Genomic DNA, 22,125 nt, shown 5'->3' with positions numbered 1-22,125 from the left:
ATAAGTCTTATGAGATAAAACAAATCAATATATGGAAGCACTAAGGATAAATGGTAGCCTTGTAGGTGGTATCGACAACAAGAGTCTGTATTGAGATAATAGAGGAACTTCCCCGTCTGCTTATCACAATTGTTCAGCTCTAGAGTAGACATGGTGCATGTAGGACATGACACTGAGAAAATGAACAGCCACTTCTTTTTGGCTCTGGGATTGTGGGAAGAATAAACTTTCCAGAAGAGTTTTTCATTTCCCCTTTATGTGCTTTGGTCTGGAGATGGGTTGTGTGGGAGGAACTGCTACAGAAGGTAAGTCAGGTGTTGAGGAGAGGGCAGAGAAATACTCTTGTTTTCTACCTCTATTTGGGATCTTGGGAGAAAGATAGCTCTCGTTGTTCCACATCAACGTGCGGCATGGATGCAGAAAAGCAGAGAAACGTGGTCAGGCAGAGGGGTACATTGAACTTCTCAGAGCTGCACTGAGTTCTCATTCATGGCTGAGATGAGAGCCCCTCTGAGGGTCCACACAGAAGGTTCCAGCTCGGTGTATCCCTCAGTCAGGTGGTTTGTAAGGGATGGGATGGGAGATAGTAGATCTACATTGGAAATGGTCAAGATGGAACCAGTTCAGCAAGAGGAATGTCAAGCCAAAAGAAGTGAGTTCATATTTCTTCATCAGAACATGGACTAGCCATTACTGTACAGACTAGCAAACATTCTCAGCAGTGCATACTCAGGGGCCAGGGGAAGGCCAGCAGCTAGCCTCTGTGCCTCCCTGACTCCTGTTCTTGGATTTCAGCTAGTCAGACCTTCCTCCAAGTTAGAAAAAGACACAGGGGCAGTCAGAAAGGCTCAGTGAATGATGGAGCCTTGTAGAAAGACACAAGCTAATTTACTGTATAAAAGCAAGCTTTATTCACTCATCAATTAGTAAGTTTTCATTTTCCCACTAACTAATGGGAGGTGAGGAAAAGCAGGCATATTTTTAACAAATTAAATTTTACAAGTTGGCTTCGCTTGGAAATAACTGTGTAAGTTTATGTAGCATCTTTTTAATGTCAATGTCTTTATCTTAAAAACTGAAATATGGGGAACTATTCTATACTATATCAAGAGGTTTTAAGAAAATATCCCTCTAAGTACAGCTTTATACTTGGCTTTGTTCATTCAACTCAGAAGGAAATTGCTGCTTTATTTCAGCCTGATTTATACCGAGATAATACTTTCCAGTGCTGTGGGCTCTTCCGTGGTTTTACTGCCAAATGTCCACCCAGGAAAAAGCAAAAGCCCTTTTCGTTTCCTAGAGGCACTCATTGCCTTTTCTTAGCTTCAATCACAGGCAATCAATTAGTTTCTGAGAATACTTGTATAAATTAGAGTGCCAATCTCGCCTTGTCCTTATAGTACAAATCACATTGACACCTCTGCCCACGTTTCATTGGGAGCAAGAATTATACCACATTTATTGTCACCTCTCTTGGGTAAAAACATTTTCCACACAACATGTCACCCCTACCACATACATAAAAAAGACATCTTATCATGTCTATCAATTAATAAACCATTACTTTTACTTAATATGCTGCTGCTTTTATCAACTACCCAACAAACTGTATGGTTGACAACTTATTTTTTCTTGCATATATTATCATTCTTTCTGCTTTATGTGAAATGTGTTCTGGAAGCTCCTTCTGCCTTTCAGAAATTCTGCACCTTTTATTATTTCACTTAGCATTATAGTCTCCAGTTCCAGCCATGTTGTCGCACCAGGCAGGGGCTCCTTCTCTCTTTTTGCTGCACAGTACCCTATTGTGTAAGTGTGCCACAGTTTCTTTTTTTTATCCACTCATTCACTGATGGGCACTTAGGCTGTTTCCAAACCTTGGCTATTGTGAATAGCACTACTATGAACATGGGGGTGCATAAATTCTTTAGAATTGGGGTTTGGGGTTTTTTAGGTATATACCACATGATCTTGCTTATAAGAGGAATTGATGAACAAAATAAACTAATGAGCAAAAGAGAACCAGAGGCACTGAATTGTGGAACAGATGGACAGCTGTAAGAGGGGAGAGGGAGGCAGGGGCTGATTGAAAGACAGTGAAGGGATTAGTCCAAAACACATATGAAGGACCCATGGCCATGGACAATGGTGTGGGGATTGACTATGGAAGTGGAGGGCAGGCTGGGTGGAGGGGGGCAAAGGGGGAAAGTTGGGATGACTGTAGTAGCATAAACAATAAAATGTTTTTTTAAAAAAAGAAAATCGCCTTTTAGAACCAAAGTTGCTTTTAAATACTCACATTTCTTTACCATACAACATCTTCAAGGCAAAAAATAGTAAGAGTTAGAGGCTTTCTTCATTAATGTTTCTGGTTAATGAAAATAATAATACTGCTACTTAAGCAAAATATGAAAAACAATACCAAGATTTTCTTGTCTAATGGCCCAATCTTGAATTGAACAACGTGCGTGTGTGAAATAATTACCGGTTTTGTAAGTGCCTGAGTTCAGTTTCCAAGTTTTCGTTTGCTTCTTTCTGGTCATCCAGCAACCGCTGGAGCTCACGGATCTGATTCAGGACATCATTGAGCTGAAAACAAAGGAGAAAATGCTTGACTTAAAATGATTGAGAAAATCCTTTTATAAACAAGGTCTATTATTTGCATGGCACATTCTTATCATGCACAAGTTTCTTTTATATATGTGCATGAATATATGGGAATATTTATTTATTTTTTCATAATAGAATTAATGCCTATATTCACTAATAAAACGAACATCTACGTGGACTCTGGAATGTTCGACAACATCTCTATCTAGGCCTCTTCCCCCATTTCAACCCTGCCCCTCTGCCTGAGTCACAGTCCTGGACCCTGAGCCCATTACTCCCAAGATTTTGGGATGTCACAAGCCTCATGGGTTGGAATGGCATGTGTCCGTCTGCAAGGTGCTCCCTCAGCTCTGGGTTCATACACAATTTCATGTTCCTGGAAATGAACTTTAGGCCTGGACCATGGCCCACTCTGAACGTGCTGAGGTCTTGGCTTCGAACTGCCCTTCTTAGGAAAAAAAAATATCTTTATTGTGTTCCTCCAATTTAACCATTAATGCTAATATTTAAAAAGTGTTCTAACTAAGTTCCCAAAGTATTTTCTTCTTAGCCAGCATGGGGATTGAATGGATTAGGATTAGATAGTTTCCGGTCCTCTCTTCCTCACAATTATTTCTAGCTACTAGATTCATCCAATCGAATATTTCAGAATCTTATGGAACTTTACATAAATTTGTAAATTTCAAGCCTCAAGACAAAACTCTTGCCCCTCCAAGTAGCTTGCTGTCCTATGGCACTACAGTAAAATAAAACTCATTTTAGTATCTAACACAACTTTAAGGGTAATAAAATCTCTCTTAATATGCAAAAAGTCGAACTCTTGCTACAGATGAAACCTGATTTCAATCCCCTGATCTCTAGGGCAGTGTTTTCCAACTTATATCACTTTAAGCATTAGGAAGAATGAATAAAGTTAAGTTGGTGCTATTATTTTTCAGGAAGGAAAAAAACCATTTTTCTTCATACACACATGAAGTAATACTTTTCTATAAGCCCTGTCATCAATTGTTTGTGGCATAGAATAAATACTTTGTTAAAGTATGTCAAAATTAACACCCAAATATTAATTTATTTCTGAATTTCAAATATATGGACATTTTACTAACACTCCTATTTTGTTGACAGCCACAGTTCCCAAGTTCATATACCCCTAGTAGGTTTATATTTAAATGTACTGTTTTACTTACAGAGCCCAAGTTTACTTTCCTACCTTAAATCAAACCTGTGCAGATCTCTGTAGACCTCACTTTTCTTAGTTTCCACTTTATGTTGGGAAGTGTTAAATCAGAACATGGTTACAGAGCTTATGCATTTTTCTAGTTCTATTTTTTGCATTTGTTCATGTAACATATATTAGTTAATGTATTAGGCTTATGTTTCACTTTAATCATTGTATTACCTGAAATTATTCAAATCAATAGAATGCTATTTTACTAGATTAATATTACAAAAGGATTTATTAGAGTATAATCATGTCCTATACATTACATAAAAGTTCTTCTAAAATTTCAGTATGCCTAATTTTTGCTTGTTGGATAGTCTTGCATATTTTTATTATTTGGGGAAGAGTCAGAATATGCAACATTTATGCCTCATTAAAGATACATTTTTAAAATATTTTAATTTTCTTATATATGATCAGGATAAAAATTAGAACAATAAAGTAATAGGCTAATAATATTTGATCAATATTATGGAACTCCTATTATTTTGCATTTTATCTTCTTTCCTAAATATCTACTTGGAAAAAACCACTCTTATTTGACATTACAGTGTCAGCCAAGGATAGTTCCTACATGATATTTATGAATAAGGGTATTTTAACATTTTTCTTAAATTTATAAATTTTTGGCTTCTATGCTATCATTTTGGATTTCAATATATGGACACAAATATGGGGTATATGATGATAACTCCTTGAAAAGCTTACTCATGGACAGGTACTGTACATATTTAAGGAACACTTTGTTCTAACTGCATGAAAAACATTAGAGTTTGAATAGAGTATACACGTAAATAAGTAAAGGTTACTTTATTATACTCAAAAGTGGAATAATCAGAGAATATAAATTTGGCAATGTATTTTGGAGCTGTATACCAGAAGTCTTAACATTCATGTTTTTTCATTCCTTGTGTATTGAAATGTCTGAAAAAATAGTATCAGAAACACATACAAGCTCTTGCATAATTTTTTTAGTATGATCATGAAAAAGTCAATTTGACCTTAATGGTTACTAAAAGCATTACATTTAATTCCAGTGCATCACTCTGATAGAACATTCTGCAGACATTAAAATGTTTATTTAGCTTTCATAACACTACTTGATGTCATTTAAGTTTAAAAAAATTCCTTACAACATTGTGAGTACCATATAACATTTCTTCTGTAAAATTATTTTTAAAAATGATACCAAAATACTGGCCGAACTTTTTAGACACTGATATTTTCTAAATCTGTGCCAAGATTTTACAAACTTTACAATAAAAGATAAATGTACTTTGAAACTAATTGTAAGCAGATTTTAAGTGCTGCAAAAACTGCCCAAGGTACAGATGAGGATGCAGTGGGTCTCAGGTGGAGCTCAAGAGTGTTCCATGTCATCAGGCTCCTGGGTGGTGCTGATGCTGCTGGCCCTTGGAGCGTGTGGTGGGTAGAAGCCAGTGCAGTGACCCTGGCCTGGAGGATAGCGTTTTCCCTGGGTGCTCCCTCCTACCTGCCACTCACCTTTATCAGCTGGTCCAGCTAAATTATGGTAGTCGTTTTCTGGCTGTAGCTCTCACCAGATATCTAAATGACTCATTTTCTTTCACATCTTTTACATACTTACTCACATCTGAGGGCAAACACCATATTTAATACTGCGACCTGCACCCAAAGCAAGACCACTGATGTATTTTCGAACAGTCGTGTGATTTATATATGAACTGTCCTAGTCTTTCTCCACTGGAATGCAAGTTCCACCCTTAAGGGATAAACATTTTATTCATCTGTGGATTTCATGTGCTTGGAATAGCCTTTGCATGTTTTTAACAAAAAGAAAAAATGGATGCTGGATAGGCTAAAGCAACAGATGTCCTTCCACTGTGTTAAAAATTTTTGCCAAGAAAGTAGGGCATAATTTTTAAAGTTCTATATCAGTAAAATCCTACAACATTTATATGCCAGATAAATCCAGTTCAATATTTACGGTGAGTGCAGAATTATTGCTTTGTTCCTATTACTACTCTGGTAAGGCCCCAGTCAGTCTGGCTAGAGTCTGAGTGGACCGCCAGGAATTTATGATTCTAGAAAAATATATTGAAACTATATTTTATAATCTGATCAAGCTGACAATATAACAAGGTCCCAGCCATAGTCTTAAGACTTGGTGGCATGGAGGCAATGACTTCAGCTAAAAAGAAGCTACCATACCTGAAAACTATTTTTCTATCATCAAAAAAATAAAGAAAACAAAATGAAACAAAGAAAAGACTAGAAAATCATGGTAGTTGTTGCAAACAGCAGCATATGATTTGTATCATAAATCTAGCTGGAAACCATTGATAATCGGTTTTGATGTATCTTTCCATTAGCAACTGACCAAAACCGATTTCTGTCACAGAAACTGAAGTGACATGTTGAACACTGGGTATTCTGGCAGGTCTTTCTGGCCAATCTGCTCCAATTCCGCTTCAGGGCATCCACAGTCGGGTGTCTTTATAATCTGTCCAGCTTGCAATGTAATTAAGCTAATGAGGAACGATGGCACAAATTCAGGTGCGCTTCCCGTTCCCAAACTCCCTAAGCCCGACCCGTGCGATGCAGAGCCCTTGTAAGAGATGAGTGGGCATGACAACTTGCCCACTTCAAATAATTAGGACTAACTTTTGTACGGATATGTATAATTGGAACTGAAATATTCTAAACTTATTAAGGATTACACCATAATGTGCTCTTCACCTGAAAAAAAATCAGCACAGTCAACTGGAACATTTTACTTAAACTTCTTGGAGATGGAAAATAGTAGCGTTTTGAGAAATTTGCTAAGTATATAGTTTATGTTATGGATTATATGTATTTTGCAATGTTGTAATAATTATGTCTTTAATTATGACATCTTATTTACTACCTACATAGAAATACTTGATGAGTTAAATTCAATGATTCCAAGTAATTATTACTAAGGTATTAAAAATTAAAATGTGATTTTATTTTAACAACATATAAAATAGTCTGTGGCCTTGTAACCTGTCGTGGTAAGTGTGATTTACTAGACTTATTTATTAGTTCCCATACAGGCCTCAAATATGTCATTGAATTTTAAACTTTTGTGAAATTGGCTGTTAAATTTCTATTGAGTATTTTCCATTTAAAGTAAGTAGCATCATTGCCTCCTGGACAGTTGTTAAAATGTTTAAGAAATGTTAAAGAAGCTAGCCCTGAATACCTGTATTGCTGATAATTCATTGACCTTTGAGGTCTATAAACTGTGACTTTTCCATGGGCTAAGGTAGCAATTCAATTGTTGTAGATATAGGGTTAATGAAAATAATATGAGTCTATCTCAGCTGAATAACTCATGCATTGCATTCTTTCATACAAAAGGTAAAACATTGGCTTATAAGTGAATTGGTAAATTGGGTAATTCTTTATGGAATGACACAGGTTCAGATTTGAGAGATTCCCATTTTGGGGAAACTACATATTTTTTGGAAACAAAGACAGTTTGCTTTAGGTTCTATTCCTTTCAGTGAATGGACTGATGGAAATTACATTCCCAACGACATGAACCAATTGTTTTCCCAAAGTTTTTACTGTCGCCTTAGTAACCTAAAACCAGAATAACTTTCCCAGGGGCTGTGCTTTGGTGTTAGTGTTAATTTCTCTTTGGGAACACATGTGGGTAAATGTGTGGTAGAGCTCAACATTCTTAACCAAAAGAAAAAAAAAGTATGAAAAACAAGAATAAAAGAATTTAGAAAAAATACATTTGGACACCTGACACATCCTAATTTTAATGCTTACTATAAATCTATGGTATTGAAGGCAATGCTTTACTGGCAGAAGAATAAATAGTTATGTCAATGGAATAAAATTGTGTCCAGAGTCCAGAAAGAAACTTACAGTTATGGGCAACAGAATTTTGACATGGGTGCCAGTATATTCCAATGAGAAAAGGATAATCTTTTCAACAAAAAATCTTGGGACAACTAGATATCCAAAAGCAAAAGATTGAGGTTGAATGCCTACCTCACACCTCATTTATTAAAAATCAACTCAAAATGGGTCACAGACCTAAATGTAAGAGCCAAAACTATAAAACTCTTAGATGAAAACACAGGAGTAAATCCTCATGGCGTTGAATTAGGCAATATTTTTTATACACAATACCAAAACAACAAACTGACAAAAATTAATAATTTAGATGAAGTCTAATTTAAGTGTTATGCTCCAAATACAGCTGTCAAAAAGCTGAAAAGTCAATGTATGTAATGAGAAAAAAGATTTGCAAATCATGTATCTAAGGAGGGATTTGTATGTAGAATATACAAAAGACAACAGAAATTAAAAAAATAAAACAAATATCCCAATGGAAAATGGGCAAAGGATATGAATATATATTTTTACCAAGAAAATATAGAAATGGCCAATGAGTACATGAAAATGTGATCAACACCATAAGTCATTGGAGAAATTCAAATTAAAACCACAACGTGTGACCACTTCACCCTCCCGATGATGATGTCACAACAAGGTGGACACCAACAAGTCTCGGTGAGAATGTGGAGAAACTGGAAGCTTCAAACATTGCTTGTGAGATGGTAAAAAGTTGCAACCACTTTAGAAAATAGTTTGACGGCCTTTAAAAACATACATCTATACAAAAATTTATTCAGCATTATTTGCAATAGTCAAAATACCAACATATACCAACCCAAACACCAAAAAGCTGAAGAATGAAGAAAAACGGTGGTATATCTATTCAATGGTATATTACTTGGCTATAAAAAGAAGGAAGTGTTCCATGCTACAACATGGATAACCCTTGAAAACCTGATACTAACTAAAAGAAGCCAGTCACAGAAGGCCTGATATTCTATGACTCCATTTCTATGAAATGTCCAGAATAGGTAGCTCCATAGAGACAGGAAGTAGTACTTGGTAGGTGCCAAGGGTAAAGGGAGAATGGGGAATGACTGCTAAAAGACATGTAGTTTCTTTTGGGGACTGTGAAAATGCTTTAAAATTAGATTTTAGTTATTATTGCACAATTCTATTATTTTACTGAAAACCACAGAATTAACTTGAACACTTTAAATGGGTGAATTGTATAATATGTGAATTAGATCTGCATAAAGATGTTAATGATAAAAGTAAATGTGGCAGACATTGCAGTTGCTTTCATGTATATAGTAAGTCAAATACAAATTGATTCTGTGGTAGGTACCCTAGAATTAAGTCAAGTGAATATATCCAGTGATTCCAAAGTTCTTTGAATGTTACCTTAAACAATTGCATCACTTGAATCTAGAATATTTCATTGCTTTATCTCTATAGTGAACTTTTAAATATTTTTAAAGAATTGGTGGCTAAATGGACAACAATGCCTTAATAAGTCTAAAAAATATTGGCATTACTTTAAAATGTATGAACCTAGAAAATCTTAAATGACTGATAACAATGCATTCTATTAAACAGTTTATTCCAGCTCAAGAGCTGTTTTTCTTTTCAATAACAAACCCGCTTCATGACCAGGAGAAGTGAAACACTTGACATCCTACAATGCTGGCAACTCTTAATTTGTGCCCTTAGGGCCTAATGCTGAGAATTTGTTCAGGGTGCCATAGCAACTGCAGAATCCATGCTATGATGTTATGGATATTATGTGGCAAATTTGTAGCTGAGAGAATACTCAAAGATTCCATTGGATCACATGGGGCAGCAATGTTACAACTGTTCCTGGTGTGGCATCTTGATAAGGAACACTTAATTGGTGTTAATTTCATCCAAAGTAAAGACAACCACAGGGCATCTCTTTCTATAGAGCAGAATATTCTCATCAAGATGTGTGACAAGAAGTTCAGGGCATTTAATTTGTAAACAGTGTCTCACAAGGGTTTTGATGTGGATCTTAAGACCGACTTCAAGCTGCATTACCCTGAGTAATACGCTAAAGGGTTTGTGCAGAGAATAACAATTGTTGTCTACCATCAAAGGAAGACAAAGCATCGTCAAGTGATATTAATTTCCACGATGACAGCACTTGTATTTGATCATCATATAATATACATGTTTCCCACTCTCCTCTCTGAACAACTAGAGAAATAATAAGGTACCCAGGGAACAAGCAAGCCTTCCTTTTCTATTTCATTTTACTCAATTAACATACAGCAGATGTCTGCTTTCAAAAGGAAGCTTTGGGAGGGCACTGGGCCGTGTGCCTCTTTGCCTTTGGACATTGGAATGAATTCCGGCACCGTGAAACTCAATCAAAGAAAGGCAACTGCCATTCGTGTCCCAAATTTCTATCTGTGATCACATATCATGAACCACCAGGCTTAATCTTCAGTTCCTGTTGAATAGGGATAAAAATCCAGTTACGTTGCATTATTTTAAACAAAGACAAAGGAAAGGAATTGCAGAGGGAAAACCCAGCATGTTGAAATGAGATTAAAAATAAAAAATTCTCTTAAAGGAATTTAAACATTATGAACAAAATAATTCAGTAAAAAACTACTCTAATTTACTGATTGTCACATGGTTTGGAAACTCTTACTCAGGGCTCTGTACTCGAGCAGTGCGGCCCAGGTGTCAGGATAGTGCCTGGCACACCACTGGCCATCTACCGAAGCCACAGCCTAGGGTGTCAGAACCCTGCCTCCGCAAAACACGGGAAATGGCAATTTTATTAGGAGCCACGGGACTGGCATCCTAAGAGAGGTAAAAGAAAATTAGGAAAGAATGGAATATTTAAAAACCAGTAAATACTCCTGGTTAACTTATTATAGCTAAAGCTTAACCTGTTATTAAAACAACAGATATCCCAACTTAGAAAGAGGAATTTTTTTAATGAATAATTTTCTTTCAAAATAAAATTCATGTGAAGAATCAGTACACAAGAAACAGAAGAGAGTGTTTTATACATAAGCAGAATACAAGAAGTAATACAGTAAGAAATACCAATTATGTGAAGGGAAAATAGTGATAACTTTTCACTGACTTATAAATCGAAAAACTATGCTTAATTTCCCACAGAGGAAAAGAAGAACATTGTAATCTAATATTCTTTTTTTTTTAATTTAGAAGAGAAACCCTAAGTCTCTAAAATGGACAATAATGATAAGAGGGATAATTTATGATAACAAAAGAACTGTTTTCCTCTGCAATACAAGTATCTCTCTGGATTACAATTTCCCACAATGACAAAGGATACGCAGGGACTTTACTTATGCTGCACCTTCTCCTTCACGGATGAAGGTCTTTGGTTCATAGGCACCTATAAGCATTTCTACAGATTTCTTTCCTGAGACAGAATATAAGACAAAACCAACTAAATACGTCTTTTACTGAATAAGGTTCAACTAAAAAACCTTATAATAAAATATGTACTTTTCCGTTTGAAGAGAAGATACACACACACTACTAACTAGGGCATGAACTTTGGCCAACATAACTTGTTACATGGTTATTGGCCACATTCTTATGGTCATTCAGAGAAACAGAAAGTACAATGTACAATGTTTCTAAAAATAGGTCCCTCATTATTTGCTGAATTATACTTAAGCGTCTGAGTTCCAAATTCCTGCATCTGTCTACTATAATTTTCCTAGTTATTTTGTGAGCTGGCCCCATTAGCCATTATCTTTCCAGATATCTTTCCACCAAGAAACTTGGATTAATTCCCTCTGAATAATTTTGATTACTATTATCAGAAATAATCAGCACTTATAGCAGTAGCTGAATTGCTTAATATAAGAGAAAAAAAGGGTTAACCAGTACACTAGGATGTGTTTAAAATACTGTAAAAATAAATTTATGATCAACCTAGGTTTCTCCCTAACATCAAGTTAAGTTACTGTAAATAACAGGGAAGAATAGTAAACGGAAATGTCATGATTTACAGAATTTATGCAGTATCGAAATAGAAAGAAAATATTTCCCCCACGAAAGAGAAAGTCGACCAAAGCTGGCACACTTTAGTTTAATCTAACTCCAACACATCAGTTCCGGCCCGGGCACTAGGAAGGCCAGAGGAGACTCATTAGTGATCGTGCAATGAAGACAGAAAACCAATACTTAAAGTACATTCCTTAAAGCGGAAATCAGAAGTCCAGTCCTTACGCTGTACGTATAAACACTAACGAGACGATAGTAAGCATTCTTTCAGCAGAGCAAGATTCAGATTCCAAAATTTAACAATGTTTCTTTGCATCCTCTTTGAACGTTATTGTTGCCTACGCTCTGAATCACTGGAAGCAACTGGACATTTTCTCTACCATGTTTTATATGGTAATACAAAGTCACTGCAGTGAAATGGCAAAAAAAAAAAATCTTAAAAAAATTCTGAAAGTAATTTTGACTTCACACACCTCCAGAAAGGTTCTCTGGATATTGAGTTGAGATATGCTGGTTTAACAAATGTTTCCGCAATAGAGTGCATTGCATGCTGGATGAGCTCCTAACGTGATCAGCTCACTTTGCATTTGCCTGGAGGTTTCTAGAAACAGTACAAAGATATCATCACATATCTGACCCATCCCTCCTTGCATGTAAGTGACGCTGAAGTGGAAATGACGTCATCCAGCCTGGTAGGGAATGAGGGCCTCTCTTGCAGATTGCTACGCAGCATATGCTACAGGAGAGATTCCAGCTTGCCGTGCTGCCGTCCAATTCATTTAAGACTAGCTGTAAGTAGTTCCAGAGAGTTCTTCCTCTAGTATGGTACTCGTTCTACCACAGTCAGCCTCCTGATCAAGAACTATTAGATAGTGAATACATGAAAGCGAACAAGACAGCCTTAAACACACGTACATGAGTAAAGAGGGAAGGAACTGGAAAAACTCATCCTACTGGCAGTTCGACAGGGCAGTCCCTGCCTTTTCCCCTTCACCCCAGGCCACCCAGTGAGTACTTCCCACGCAGAGAGGCCAGCCCAAGATTTCTACGTGTGCCTGACAGGGTAAAGGTCATGGGACTCCCGGGAGTTCCGATGTTTCCTAAATTTGGGTAAGTTCAAACTCACTTAACTATGAACATCCTAAAATATTTTATATTAAGATAACCATGGACATTTATAGAAAACAAAGGAAATTCTGATTTTAAAAAAGAAACTGTACACATCAAAGAAACACTGTATTGTTTAGAACTACTTGTTCACTCTCTGGCATTGAGGGGATGTTGTGAAAACCTGCATTCATGATCAGCCATCCATCGTTCTCTCATCAGACAGCCCTTCTAACCGTATGCTTGAATGTAGGAATGCAGTTATAGTTCCCCTTTGGAGTATTCTTCATTTAAGTTGACGTGTTTTTTTTAACAGAAGACCATATTTTTCTAATAGACACTATGCTACAAAGTATTTAATTTTGTATACTGACTATGTAAAAGTAAATGCAGTTTGGTACTATAGATAATGAAATTAAATGCTATAACAGGGATTTTTAATTGACTGCAAATTTAATGGACTTGTAGCACATAGAAATGTACGGGACTTCTGACAGACTGTTTTCCAGAGCAGTTTAGGTTTACACAAACATGGAGGGGAAAGTAAAGAGCTCTCATGTCCCCTATGTGTCCCCTCTCATCCCCACCCAGGTCTCTCCTGTTATTAACATCCTGCATTGGTGTGGAACAGACAAAGGATGACACCTTGAGGGTTGGAATTAAGTGGTCATGTATGTGATACATTAGGAATATAGACTTGAAGAATGTGAGGATTGATTTTATATGGAGTTGGAGATGAAGAGAGAAGTCAAAAACGACTCAACTCTTCTGCCTGAGCAATGGAATAAGTAGAGGAGCAGGTTTAAAGATATGACTTTGAGAGTTGTCAGCAGAGAGATGGCTTCTAAAGACCCAAGGTTGGAGATACCACCTTTGGGATGTGCATAGCTCAGCACAGTAAGTGGAGGGGCAACCCTGGGGGCTCGCACAGGTAGCATTGGAGACGGGGAGAGAAATCAGCCGGATGGAGATGGACAGGGCAGAAGAAGGTGAAACCCAAGAAATGCTGATTTTCCTAGAAGCCCGGTGGGTGAATGACTAAGAACAGAACTAATTGGGTCAAATTATTATGATTTGTTGAGAAAGGCGAAGACTGAGCATAGACCACTGGCTTTAAAAGTATGGAGAACATTTGTGACTTGGACAAGTTTTCTTTCGGGGCAGAGGCCGTGGCCAGAATATCGCTGGTGTGGTTAGAGAGAGCACGAAGGTTGTGAAGATAAGAAATACAAATCTTTCGATGCTGTTTGGTGTAAAAGGAGGGAGTAAAATTTTGTGGTAGTGGCAATGGAATATGCGATCAAAGGAAGTTGGTTCACTTTAAACATTACATATAATATATTTAACTCTACATGTATGTGTGTATCCACACACACACACACACACACACACAGGTTCACCCCACTATCCACAAGTGGAGCAGTCCTATGAAACCTTTCATAATTGCAATCAGCATAAGCAGAGTATCTGCCTCTTTCCAAGACTTCCTTTTATTAAATTACTTTAGTGTTGCTCAATTACAGTTGTCTGCATTTCCCCCCACCCCCCCACCCCAGCCAATCCCACCTCCCTCCCCTGCTTCCACCCTCCCCCTTAGTTTTGTCCATGTGTCCTTTATAGTAGTTCCTGAAAACCCTTCTCCCCACTGTCCCCTCCCCCCTCCCCTCTGGCCATTGTTAGATTGTTCGTAACTTCAGTGTCTCTGGTTCTATTTTGTTTGCTTTTTTCTTTTGACCATGTGATCTCACCTTTAGCTGGAACATAACCCAGACTTCCTGTTGCATCATCCGTCTTTGGGTCTTTGGGAAGGATCAGCTTCAGTACTGTGATGGTTGTGCTTCCCCAGGCAATTCTCACACAGAAGACCTACATTCATACCCATTTTTGCTAACCGAAAGAAATCCAAAGATGATTTCCACTTTTACAAAGAAAGCAAAGCTGAAAGCTAGGAGAGGAAAAGCTAACAAATGGTTGTGGCTTAAACCTTCTTGGTTTTCCTCAGCCTCAGTCTCTGGCTACGTTTTCTACGCACACAAGTCATACAGGTCTCAGCTGAGAAGATGGTAACAAACCGAAACCATCCCGTGTGCCAAGTCCCAAGCAAGCAGTCATGCTGGACAGGGGTTGGGGGGACGCAGGGGGCGGGGTGGTGGCTGGTAAAGTGAAGGGAGCAAGATCGTGTCGAAGGACTGCAGGACAGGGTAACCTTCAAGTCACCCGTGGGCAGTGGGTGAAATTACTACGGTGATTTAGATTAGAAATATATAAAAACTGGGTCTCTGGACTCGTGCTACTCGTTGTCCCTGGGGTGTCTTCATTTGAGAGAGTCTGAATGCCGCCACTGTTAGAGCCGCTCCCGGCCCACCCGCTGGGTGCCAGGCATTAAAGCGTTAAAACAAACATAATCAATAGAAGAAAAAAACAAACAAAATATAACCAGAGACATTGAAGTTAAGAACAATCTAACAATAGCCAGGGTGGGGGGGTGGGGTGGGGACAGTGGGAAGAGGGGATTACAGGAACTAATATAAAGGACACATGGACAAAACCAAGGGGGAGGGTGGAGGTGGGGGAGGGAGGTGGGTTCACCTGGGGTGGGGTGGAGGGATGGGGAGAAAAGGCATACAACTGTAATTGAATAACAATAAAAATTTAAAAAAACAAAAACAAAAACAAACACAGGGCTGCAAATACCCTTAAGTGGTGGAAGGAAAAAAAAACCCATAATCAATTTTATCTGGGAACCCTGTGGACCACCATCTGACCTTCAGTTACATTTAACTACATATATTTATGTTTGAACATCCCCTGCTACACCCAAAGCCTCTTCTTGGAAAGAACCCAAGTATATTTTAATATCGAACATAGAGGTTAGGAAGTAATAAATGTTGAATGAACTGGCCTGGTGTTCACAGTCCCATTCAGATCCTGGGTCTGTGGTCTGATGCCTGTGTTTCCCACGTGAACCTGCAGCTGGGCGTTGTTCCTTTTTCCTCTTACCTGAAACATCACCACGCCTTTTTCACAAATAAATCTGAATTTCAGTCTGTTGCTGTCCTCACCACCTCCAAATTAGCAGGGTGTAAATTAATGAGATTTTACCAAAATGTATTTTGGTCTAACGAAGGATTTCTGTGTCCTTCCAAATAAAGATTTGTTTAAAAATCGGCTGTTCATGTGGATAATTAATGTCCTGTGGGTTTAAACAAAGTGTCTCTCCCATTCCTCCTTGCTGATGATATCAGACTTTTGAACAGATTCACCTTTTTGACACCAGAAGGCACTAAACCGTGAGGCCAGAATTGGATAAACTTTAAGAACAAGGTGATCATTGCTGAGTGTAGAGCCACACTGACCTTGCATTTAGCAAAGCACTAACTGTTTAGTGTGAACTTATAATGCTCAATAGTATTGCATTATTTCCACCTGCTTACATGGTTTTTCATCTCTTGAATTTCTATCCAATGTAGACAACTTATTCTATTATTTGTTTTATGTTTCAAGTCTAACAGACACCAGCTACAATGGAGTAAAAGCCTCTTTCCCACAGCTAGCCATTGTGTGTATGCCCTGCCAGTACAATCCCTTAGCATGAGCACATGGCTTCCCTGGGGACCAAAGTTATGAATTTGAGACTTGGTGGTGGCAGGTTTTTGTCATTAGACCAGGGGTTCTGATATTTGACTGGACATTAGAATCATTCGAGAAGCTTTTAAAAAACACTCATGCGTGGCCCCACCCACATAACAGTTGACTCGAGATTCTGGAGGTGAGACTTGAATATGAGTATTTTTAAAGTCTTCCAAAGTGTTTGTTTCTATTGTGCAGTAAGATAAAAAATAATAATAATAATTGTGTTAGTCTTTAACCCCTATACAGGGAATATGTTTTTTCTATCTCTCTAATCTTTTATCTGGAGTGGCACTCAGTACCTAGCTCAATATGTGTTAGTTTGAGGAAGAAATCCATGAATTACTTAAATCATGAACATCATCTTAAAGGTGGGTGACTCTTCTCCTTGCCATAGATTTTTCTTTTGCATTTACTATATGCAAACTGTCATCTGCTATAGCCCGGTGTGTGAATTACAGGCCTCTCCAGGCTAGGTACTGCTTAACCCCTGACTTACATATCTCTTACCAGAAAATACTCACTACTTTGAAAGTCCTCTCATTTATGGAAGCTATTACTAAATAACAGAGAGAAGTCAAGAGTAAGCATTGAATTACACCAAGGGAGAATAATTCAGCAAAAGGAAAAATCTGAAATTAAAAGTAAATCCAATGAGCAACTCAGCAAATTGTGTGATTTTATTAATAAATAATTTGATGTCTAATGCCCTTTTGCACCAGTTAAGACGCAGTTAGGTTTTGCATTTGATAGCATCAACATTTCCACAATTCGACCTGTCATTGAGAAGCATAGAAAGTTAGTGATACCATATATATGAAGATCCATATTATATTCGTATCTTTTAATCAAAGAGTTCCATTTACAAAACTTTTTTTTCCAATGGGAAAATTGGTCTATACATAACAGTACTCATGGTAGAGTTATGTTGGGGAAAGAAAATCCAAATGACTTTCAATAAGGAAACATTAATCGAGTAAATAAACATATCCAAGGAAACCAATATTACCCCAGCCCTTGAAATGCCAACTGTGAAACTACATAGCCCCATGAAAACTGGGCGTGGTAACTGGCAAAGTAAGGTCTACTCTTTGCAAACAATGCCTACAGCTGTGTGCACAGTGCCTAGGTGTTTGAAGTCAGTGTACTCGGTAATACGATGTTTACTTTTTTCCCTTTGGTTTTCCTTCTCATGGGATGTAATATTGCTTTACAAAGTTTAAAAGATTCTTTGGTAAGCCCTCCTTCATTTTGTCTTGTAGCCTTCCTGATACTAGTTCTTGGGTGCAGAGCACCCACGTATCTTAGTAATGGTTTCTATTATGCTCCTTGTTTCTTACATACTAGAGACAAACTTATGAGTTCAGTTTGCATCTGTTCTGCCCGAGAAGCTTTGCTTATTGCCTTATCGTATTATTCATCAGACTGTTTTGTCCATCATATTTAGTGAAGTGGTCAGTTACTTTGGTATGTTAATGTGGATATTTATGTAATGGGTCCTACATTATGGTAATTCGGTTCCTATTAAATTACATTATATAATGTAATATACATTCCCAGAAAGACTTGAATGAAATGATGAGAAAAGAATGTTTAACTACTAACAAATATACATCAAATAAAAGAAAAGCAACTCATCCAAAAAAGAAAATTTTTAATTTGCTTCTTTAATCAGACCTGGGTTTTCTTATGGACCCAAAATATCTATTCTTTCTACAGTACAGAGGATAAATATCTCGTTTTAACGTATCCAAAAATCTGTTGACTTGAGGGAGTTAGAAACCTTGTGTTTGCAACTTGTGATTAAACATTAATTTCAACTAATAACAACGTGAAGAATTTGCTACTATGAAGTTAAAAAGCTCGGCAGAATTTTCTTTGCTTCACAACAGTAAGTCCAATTGTGGAAATGCTGACACTATCTAATGCAAAACCTATTTCCATGAAGGATATTTCATTCCCAGCCACCCAAAACAGTGACGACTTTTATCAGAGGAAACTACGGATGCCAGATGCGGCTGTGCCAACCAGATAGTCCAGATTACGAGACCCACATGGCTAACAGCGCTTCAGGTCCATCACCCCCGGTGATGAACTGACGGGGTATAAAGGGGAAGAACGTCAAAATAGTTTGTGTGTTGAATATATATTTCTACGCCTCTATTTCTAGGCTTCAAATATGAAATCTATCCATATACTTCTCCCTAGGGATCTATGTTCTAAAAGATTCCGCTGGAAAGCAGCACACATTTCATTTGCCAAATTAGTCACAGGACCATGCCCACCGTTCACGCTTGGGACTATGTTCCTCCTACACAGAAGGGCTGCAAATAGTAAAACTCACACGCTCACGCACATACTGTGCTATCAGCTCATCCTGTTGGCCACAAATACCTGCCCAAGGAAGTTTGGCGGAATGGAAGATTCTTTCAAATCTGGAGAAATCAGTCATTTTTATCCCAGCATAACTTTTGCCCAAATTGGCCAGTATCTCTTTCACAAACTTTCCGTTTGATTCCAGTCAATTCCACAGGTCAACTGTCATATCTGCAATTCTTTGGGGGACATTCCCCTGTCACCAAGCTGCTTGCAGTTCGCTTGAACTTACGAGATGTTCTGGGAAGGGCTCAATATCATGTTCTCATCCCTGGCGCCTCTGGCCCATCTGGCAGAATTTCTGGGGAAAGACCGTGACAGGTGCAGAGTTTTAAACACAGGCTTGGTGGCCACACCAGTGACAAGGTCCTTGCCAGAAACCTCAACTTTAATTGACCTTTGTGTTCAGAAGCATTCCTAGTTTTATATTTTACCATTTGAAAATGAAAATCAGACCCTGGAACTCACAGAACTACTTAAATGTCTATATCACCCTACATATCACCTCGAAAGGTCAGTAATACTTGTGTGAGCTCGTCTCTCTTTTAGATTCTGGTCAAATGCACCCCCAGCAAACAGGAAATGCCAGGTGCATACCTACTCACCTACAAACCGCATGCTCATTTGGTACGTTGTCTGTCTTCCAAGGTACTACAGGAAACTACTGAATGTAATAGAGCAAAAATTTCAAGACCATAAAATTGGTGGCCGTCATTCTAGCCCCCAGTAAGTTTTTTCAATCTCTACTTCTGGCACTGGAGCCGGTCTCATGTAATTTAAAATCTTTTTGTTGTTTTAATGTCCCTACCAGTCAACACTCAGGAAATAGACATGGCAGAGCCCTGGATCGGCCCTCGAAGCCCTGGATAGTAAGGGGTACACACAGCTTCTGCTCATAAGGCATTGGTCACATGGCTGAGCCAGGCGTGATGATTTGGGAAGAATAATTTGGCTGGAGAGAGGTGCAAATAGATTGTCTTTAAGATCCCAGCCATTTAAAAAAAAATTACATGTTCAGACTGCTGACTCAGCTGCTTGGGAACTAATGCTTCATTAACCCTTGAACCCTACAAAATTTTATCATTTTCTTGCCACTGGGTCAATCCCAAGCAATTTTTAAAGCCTGTATTGACTAACACAGATGTTTCTTTGTTACCATGTCCAACAAATCCTTGCATTTTAAAAGCATTCACAGGAATAATGGACACAATAATATCAAAAACCTAGAAGCATTCTCTGGAGCCTTCTTCCCAGACTCCTCTCCTGACCCACTGGTCTTCAGTCCAGCCCACTAACCATGCACGCAGTGAAGAAGGACATGCATGTCTTCATATAGGAGCCACATCCAGGAGAAAATGCCCACCCAAAGCCAGCGCTCGTAGGGGCAGAGAACAATGTATGGGCCTCGCTGGGCAAATTATTCTGTTTTCATGTAACATTATTAGGGAAGAAAATCTAATTTGTTTGGCTGGAACACTTTTGGTTAGAAATTAACCCTGCAAACGTGGAATGTGTTGTTATTTAATTGCCCCTTGAAAACGTAACTCGGTTTTTTTTTTTTTTTTTAATTTCCAGCCATTTGGCATCATTGTGAAGGAGATTTTCTAAGCAGGGAACTACTGGAGTTGTTCGTGTGCTTGCTTGTTTGCCCCCAGGAGCAGGGGCAGGGACTAGAATACCAGCTGAAGGAACAGCTAACACGTGGGGACTCACAACCACACGGGCAGTCAGGACCGTGTTCTGTTCCACAAAATCTCTCCCTGTTTGTAATCGTGGCTGAAATCACCTATCTGTGGTACGTGTGCTTAGAGGACATCACACCGAGGCCTCTTAAATATCCCATAGACCCTCGGTGGGTCAACTTTACATAACAGCACAAGATGACTCTGTTCTCTTAGACGCCAGAGAGCTCTGCAGAAAATATGTATGACGTATACTGTCATGTATAATCATGAGAAATACGAAATAGAATACTTCTCTGATATACAGGCTGAGCGTTTAACCCCCAAGCTTCAGCGATAGTGTGCCCATACATAAACACACGCATGCACACACACCCCCCCCCATGATGAAGCATATTTGAATTGTGAAATTCAAAACTAAAGAAGACCAACCTTAGCGTTTCCCTGAGCAGACAGGGCCAGTGTCGTCCTACAGAAACAGCCTAATTTAGCTGATTTTGTAAGACCAACTTAAATCTCGGTCGTGTCTTGCTTATGCCTGTGGAAACTGCAGGCGGAACTCGAACCGTTTCCCCGGTCACTATGAGGGAACCGCGGGAGAGCCCCACGTTGTAACCAATCACTGGGAAGAACAGACAGTCACTGCCTCCGCGCTCTACCAGCTGCTCACGAACAAGACGTCCCTGGGCCGCAACGTGCTTTGGTTTGCGTGCTGCCAGTTTGCAGACCGACAATTTGGTGTGTGCGCGATGAACTGGGACCAGTTCCTAACTCAGCCCTGCATTTGTTTTCCTTTGGCTGTTTCTAACCTTTTGAGAGAAGCTCTAGAGCATGGGTACAAAATACACAGCTAGCACCAAAAAGATGAGCACATTGTCTAGGTAATATCTCCTTTCCTTACAGTTGCGTTTTCAATGGATTTGCATGTTTAAAACGTAGACATTTATCCCAATCAAAGCCCTATGTTAGCAAAGAAGAAAATGCTTAATATGTGCTAAAACAAGCGGTTTTGAAGCTATCTAGCACATGTTGATTTAGGGGGTACCTTATCTTCTTTCTGGCTGAGTCTCTCTGTTAGTTCTTCCACTTGAAATTTCAGTTTCTTCCCTTCAGCTGCGTTCTGATCTGCACGGTGGTTTGCACGAGTCAGCTCTGCTATTTTCGCCTGGTATTGTCTGCTGAGTCTGTGGTAGGCATGTTGAAGGTCCAACAGTTCCTTTCAAAAGAAAACAGGGGTTCCATTGTTTGTGACTGACCCCGATAAAGTCAGAAGAATAGCACCTTCTTTTAACAAAGGAGAAAAGCTTTTTAGGAAGAATTCAGGTGCTGAATCTTTTCCTCTGGAACTCTGCATTTCTGCAATTAAACATCATGATAGGCATATAACCACAAATGGAAGACATATTTGTGGGTGGCTGAAGAGGCTAAAACAATGCAACTAACTCTAAATGTTCTTGAGTAAGCAATCCATTTCCTGTGTTATGCAAATTTAGATTTTACATACTCTTTCCAAAGGAAGAAATCATATATCAATAAGTATGGAATAAAATATAACAAAAATAAATGCAAGAAGCATTTATCTATTAAATCAGCAAAGGTATTCAAAGTTAACAGACTATCTGC

At 38.4% G+C, this 22,125-nt stretch overlaps 1 protein-coding gene across 1 annotated transcript in view; it reads right to left on the bottom strand.

The window, feature by feature from the left end:
- The window catches only part of CCDC102B (coiled-coil domain containing 102B), a 143,452-nt gene that overhangs the window by 22,388 nt on the left and 98,939 nt on the right, over positions 1-22,125 (bottom strand). The window contains exons 6-7 of the mRNA XM_045187626.3: positions 21,548-21,718; positions 2,486-2,589 (exon numbers count right to left, since the gene is read on the bottom strand). Of these exons, the coding sequence (XP_045043561.2) occupies positions 2,486-2,589; positions 21,548-21,718 (275 nt within the window). The remainder of the gene's footprint in view (positions 1-2,485; positions 2,590-21,547; positions 21,719-22,125) is intronic.

This window comes from Desmodus rotundus, chromosome 10 (genome assembly GCF_022682495.2).
Source record: "Desmodus rotundus isolate HL8 chromosome 10, HLdesRot8A.1, whole genome shotgun sequence".
Classification (NCBI taxonomy): Eukaryota; Metazoa; Chordata; class Mammalia; order Chiroptera; family Phyllostomidae; genus Desmodus; species Desmodus rotundus.
This window is presented reverse-complemented; position numbering and strand designations above follow the sequence as displayed.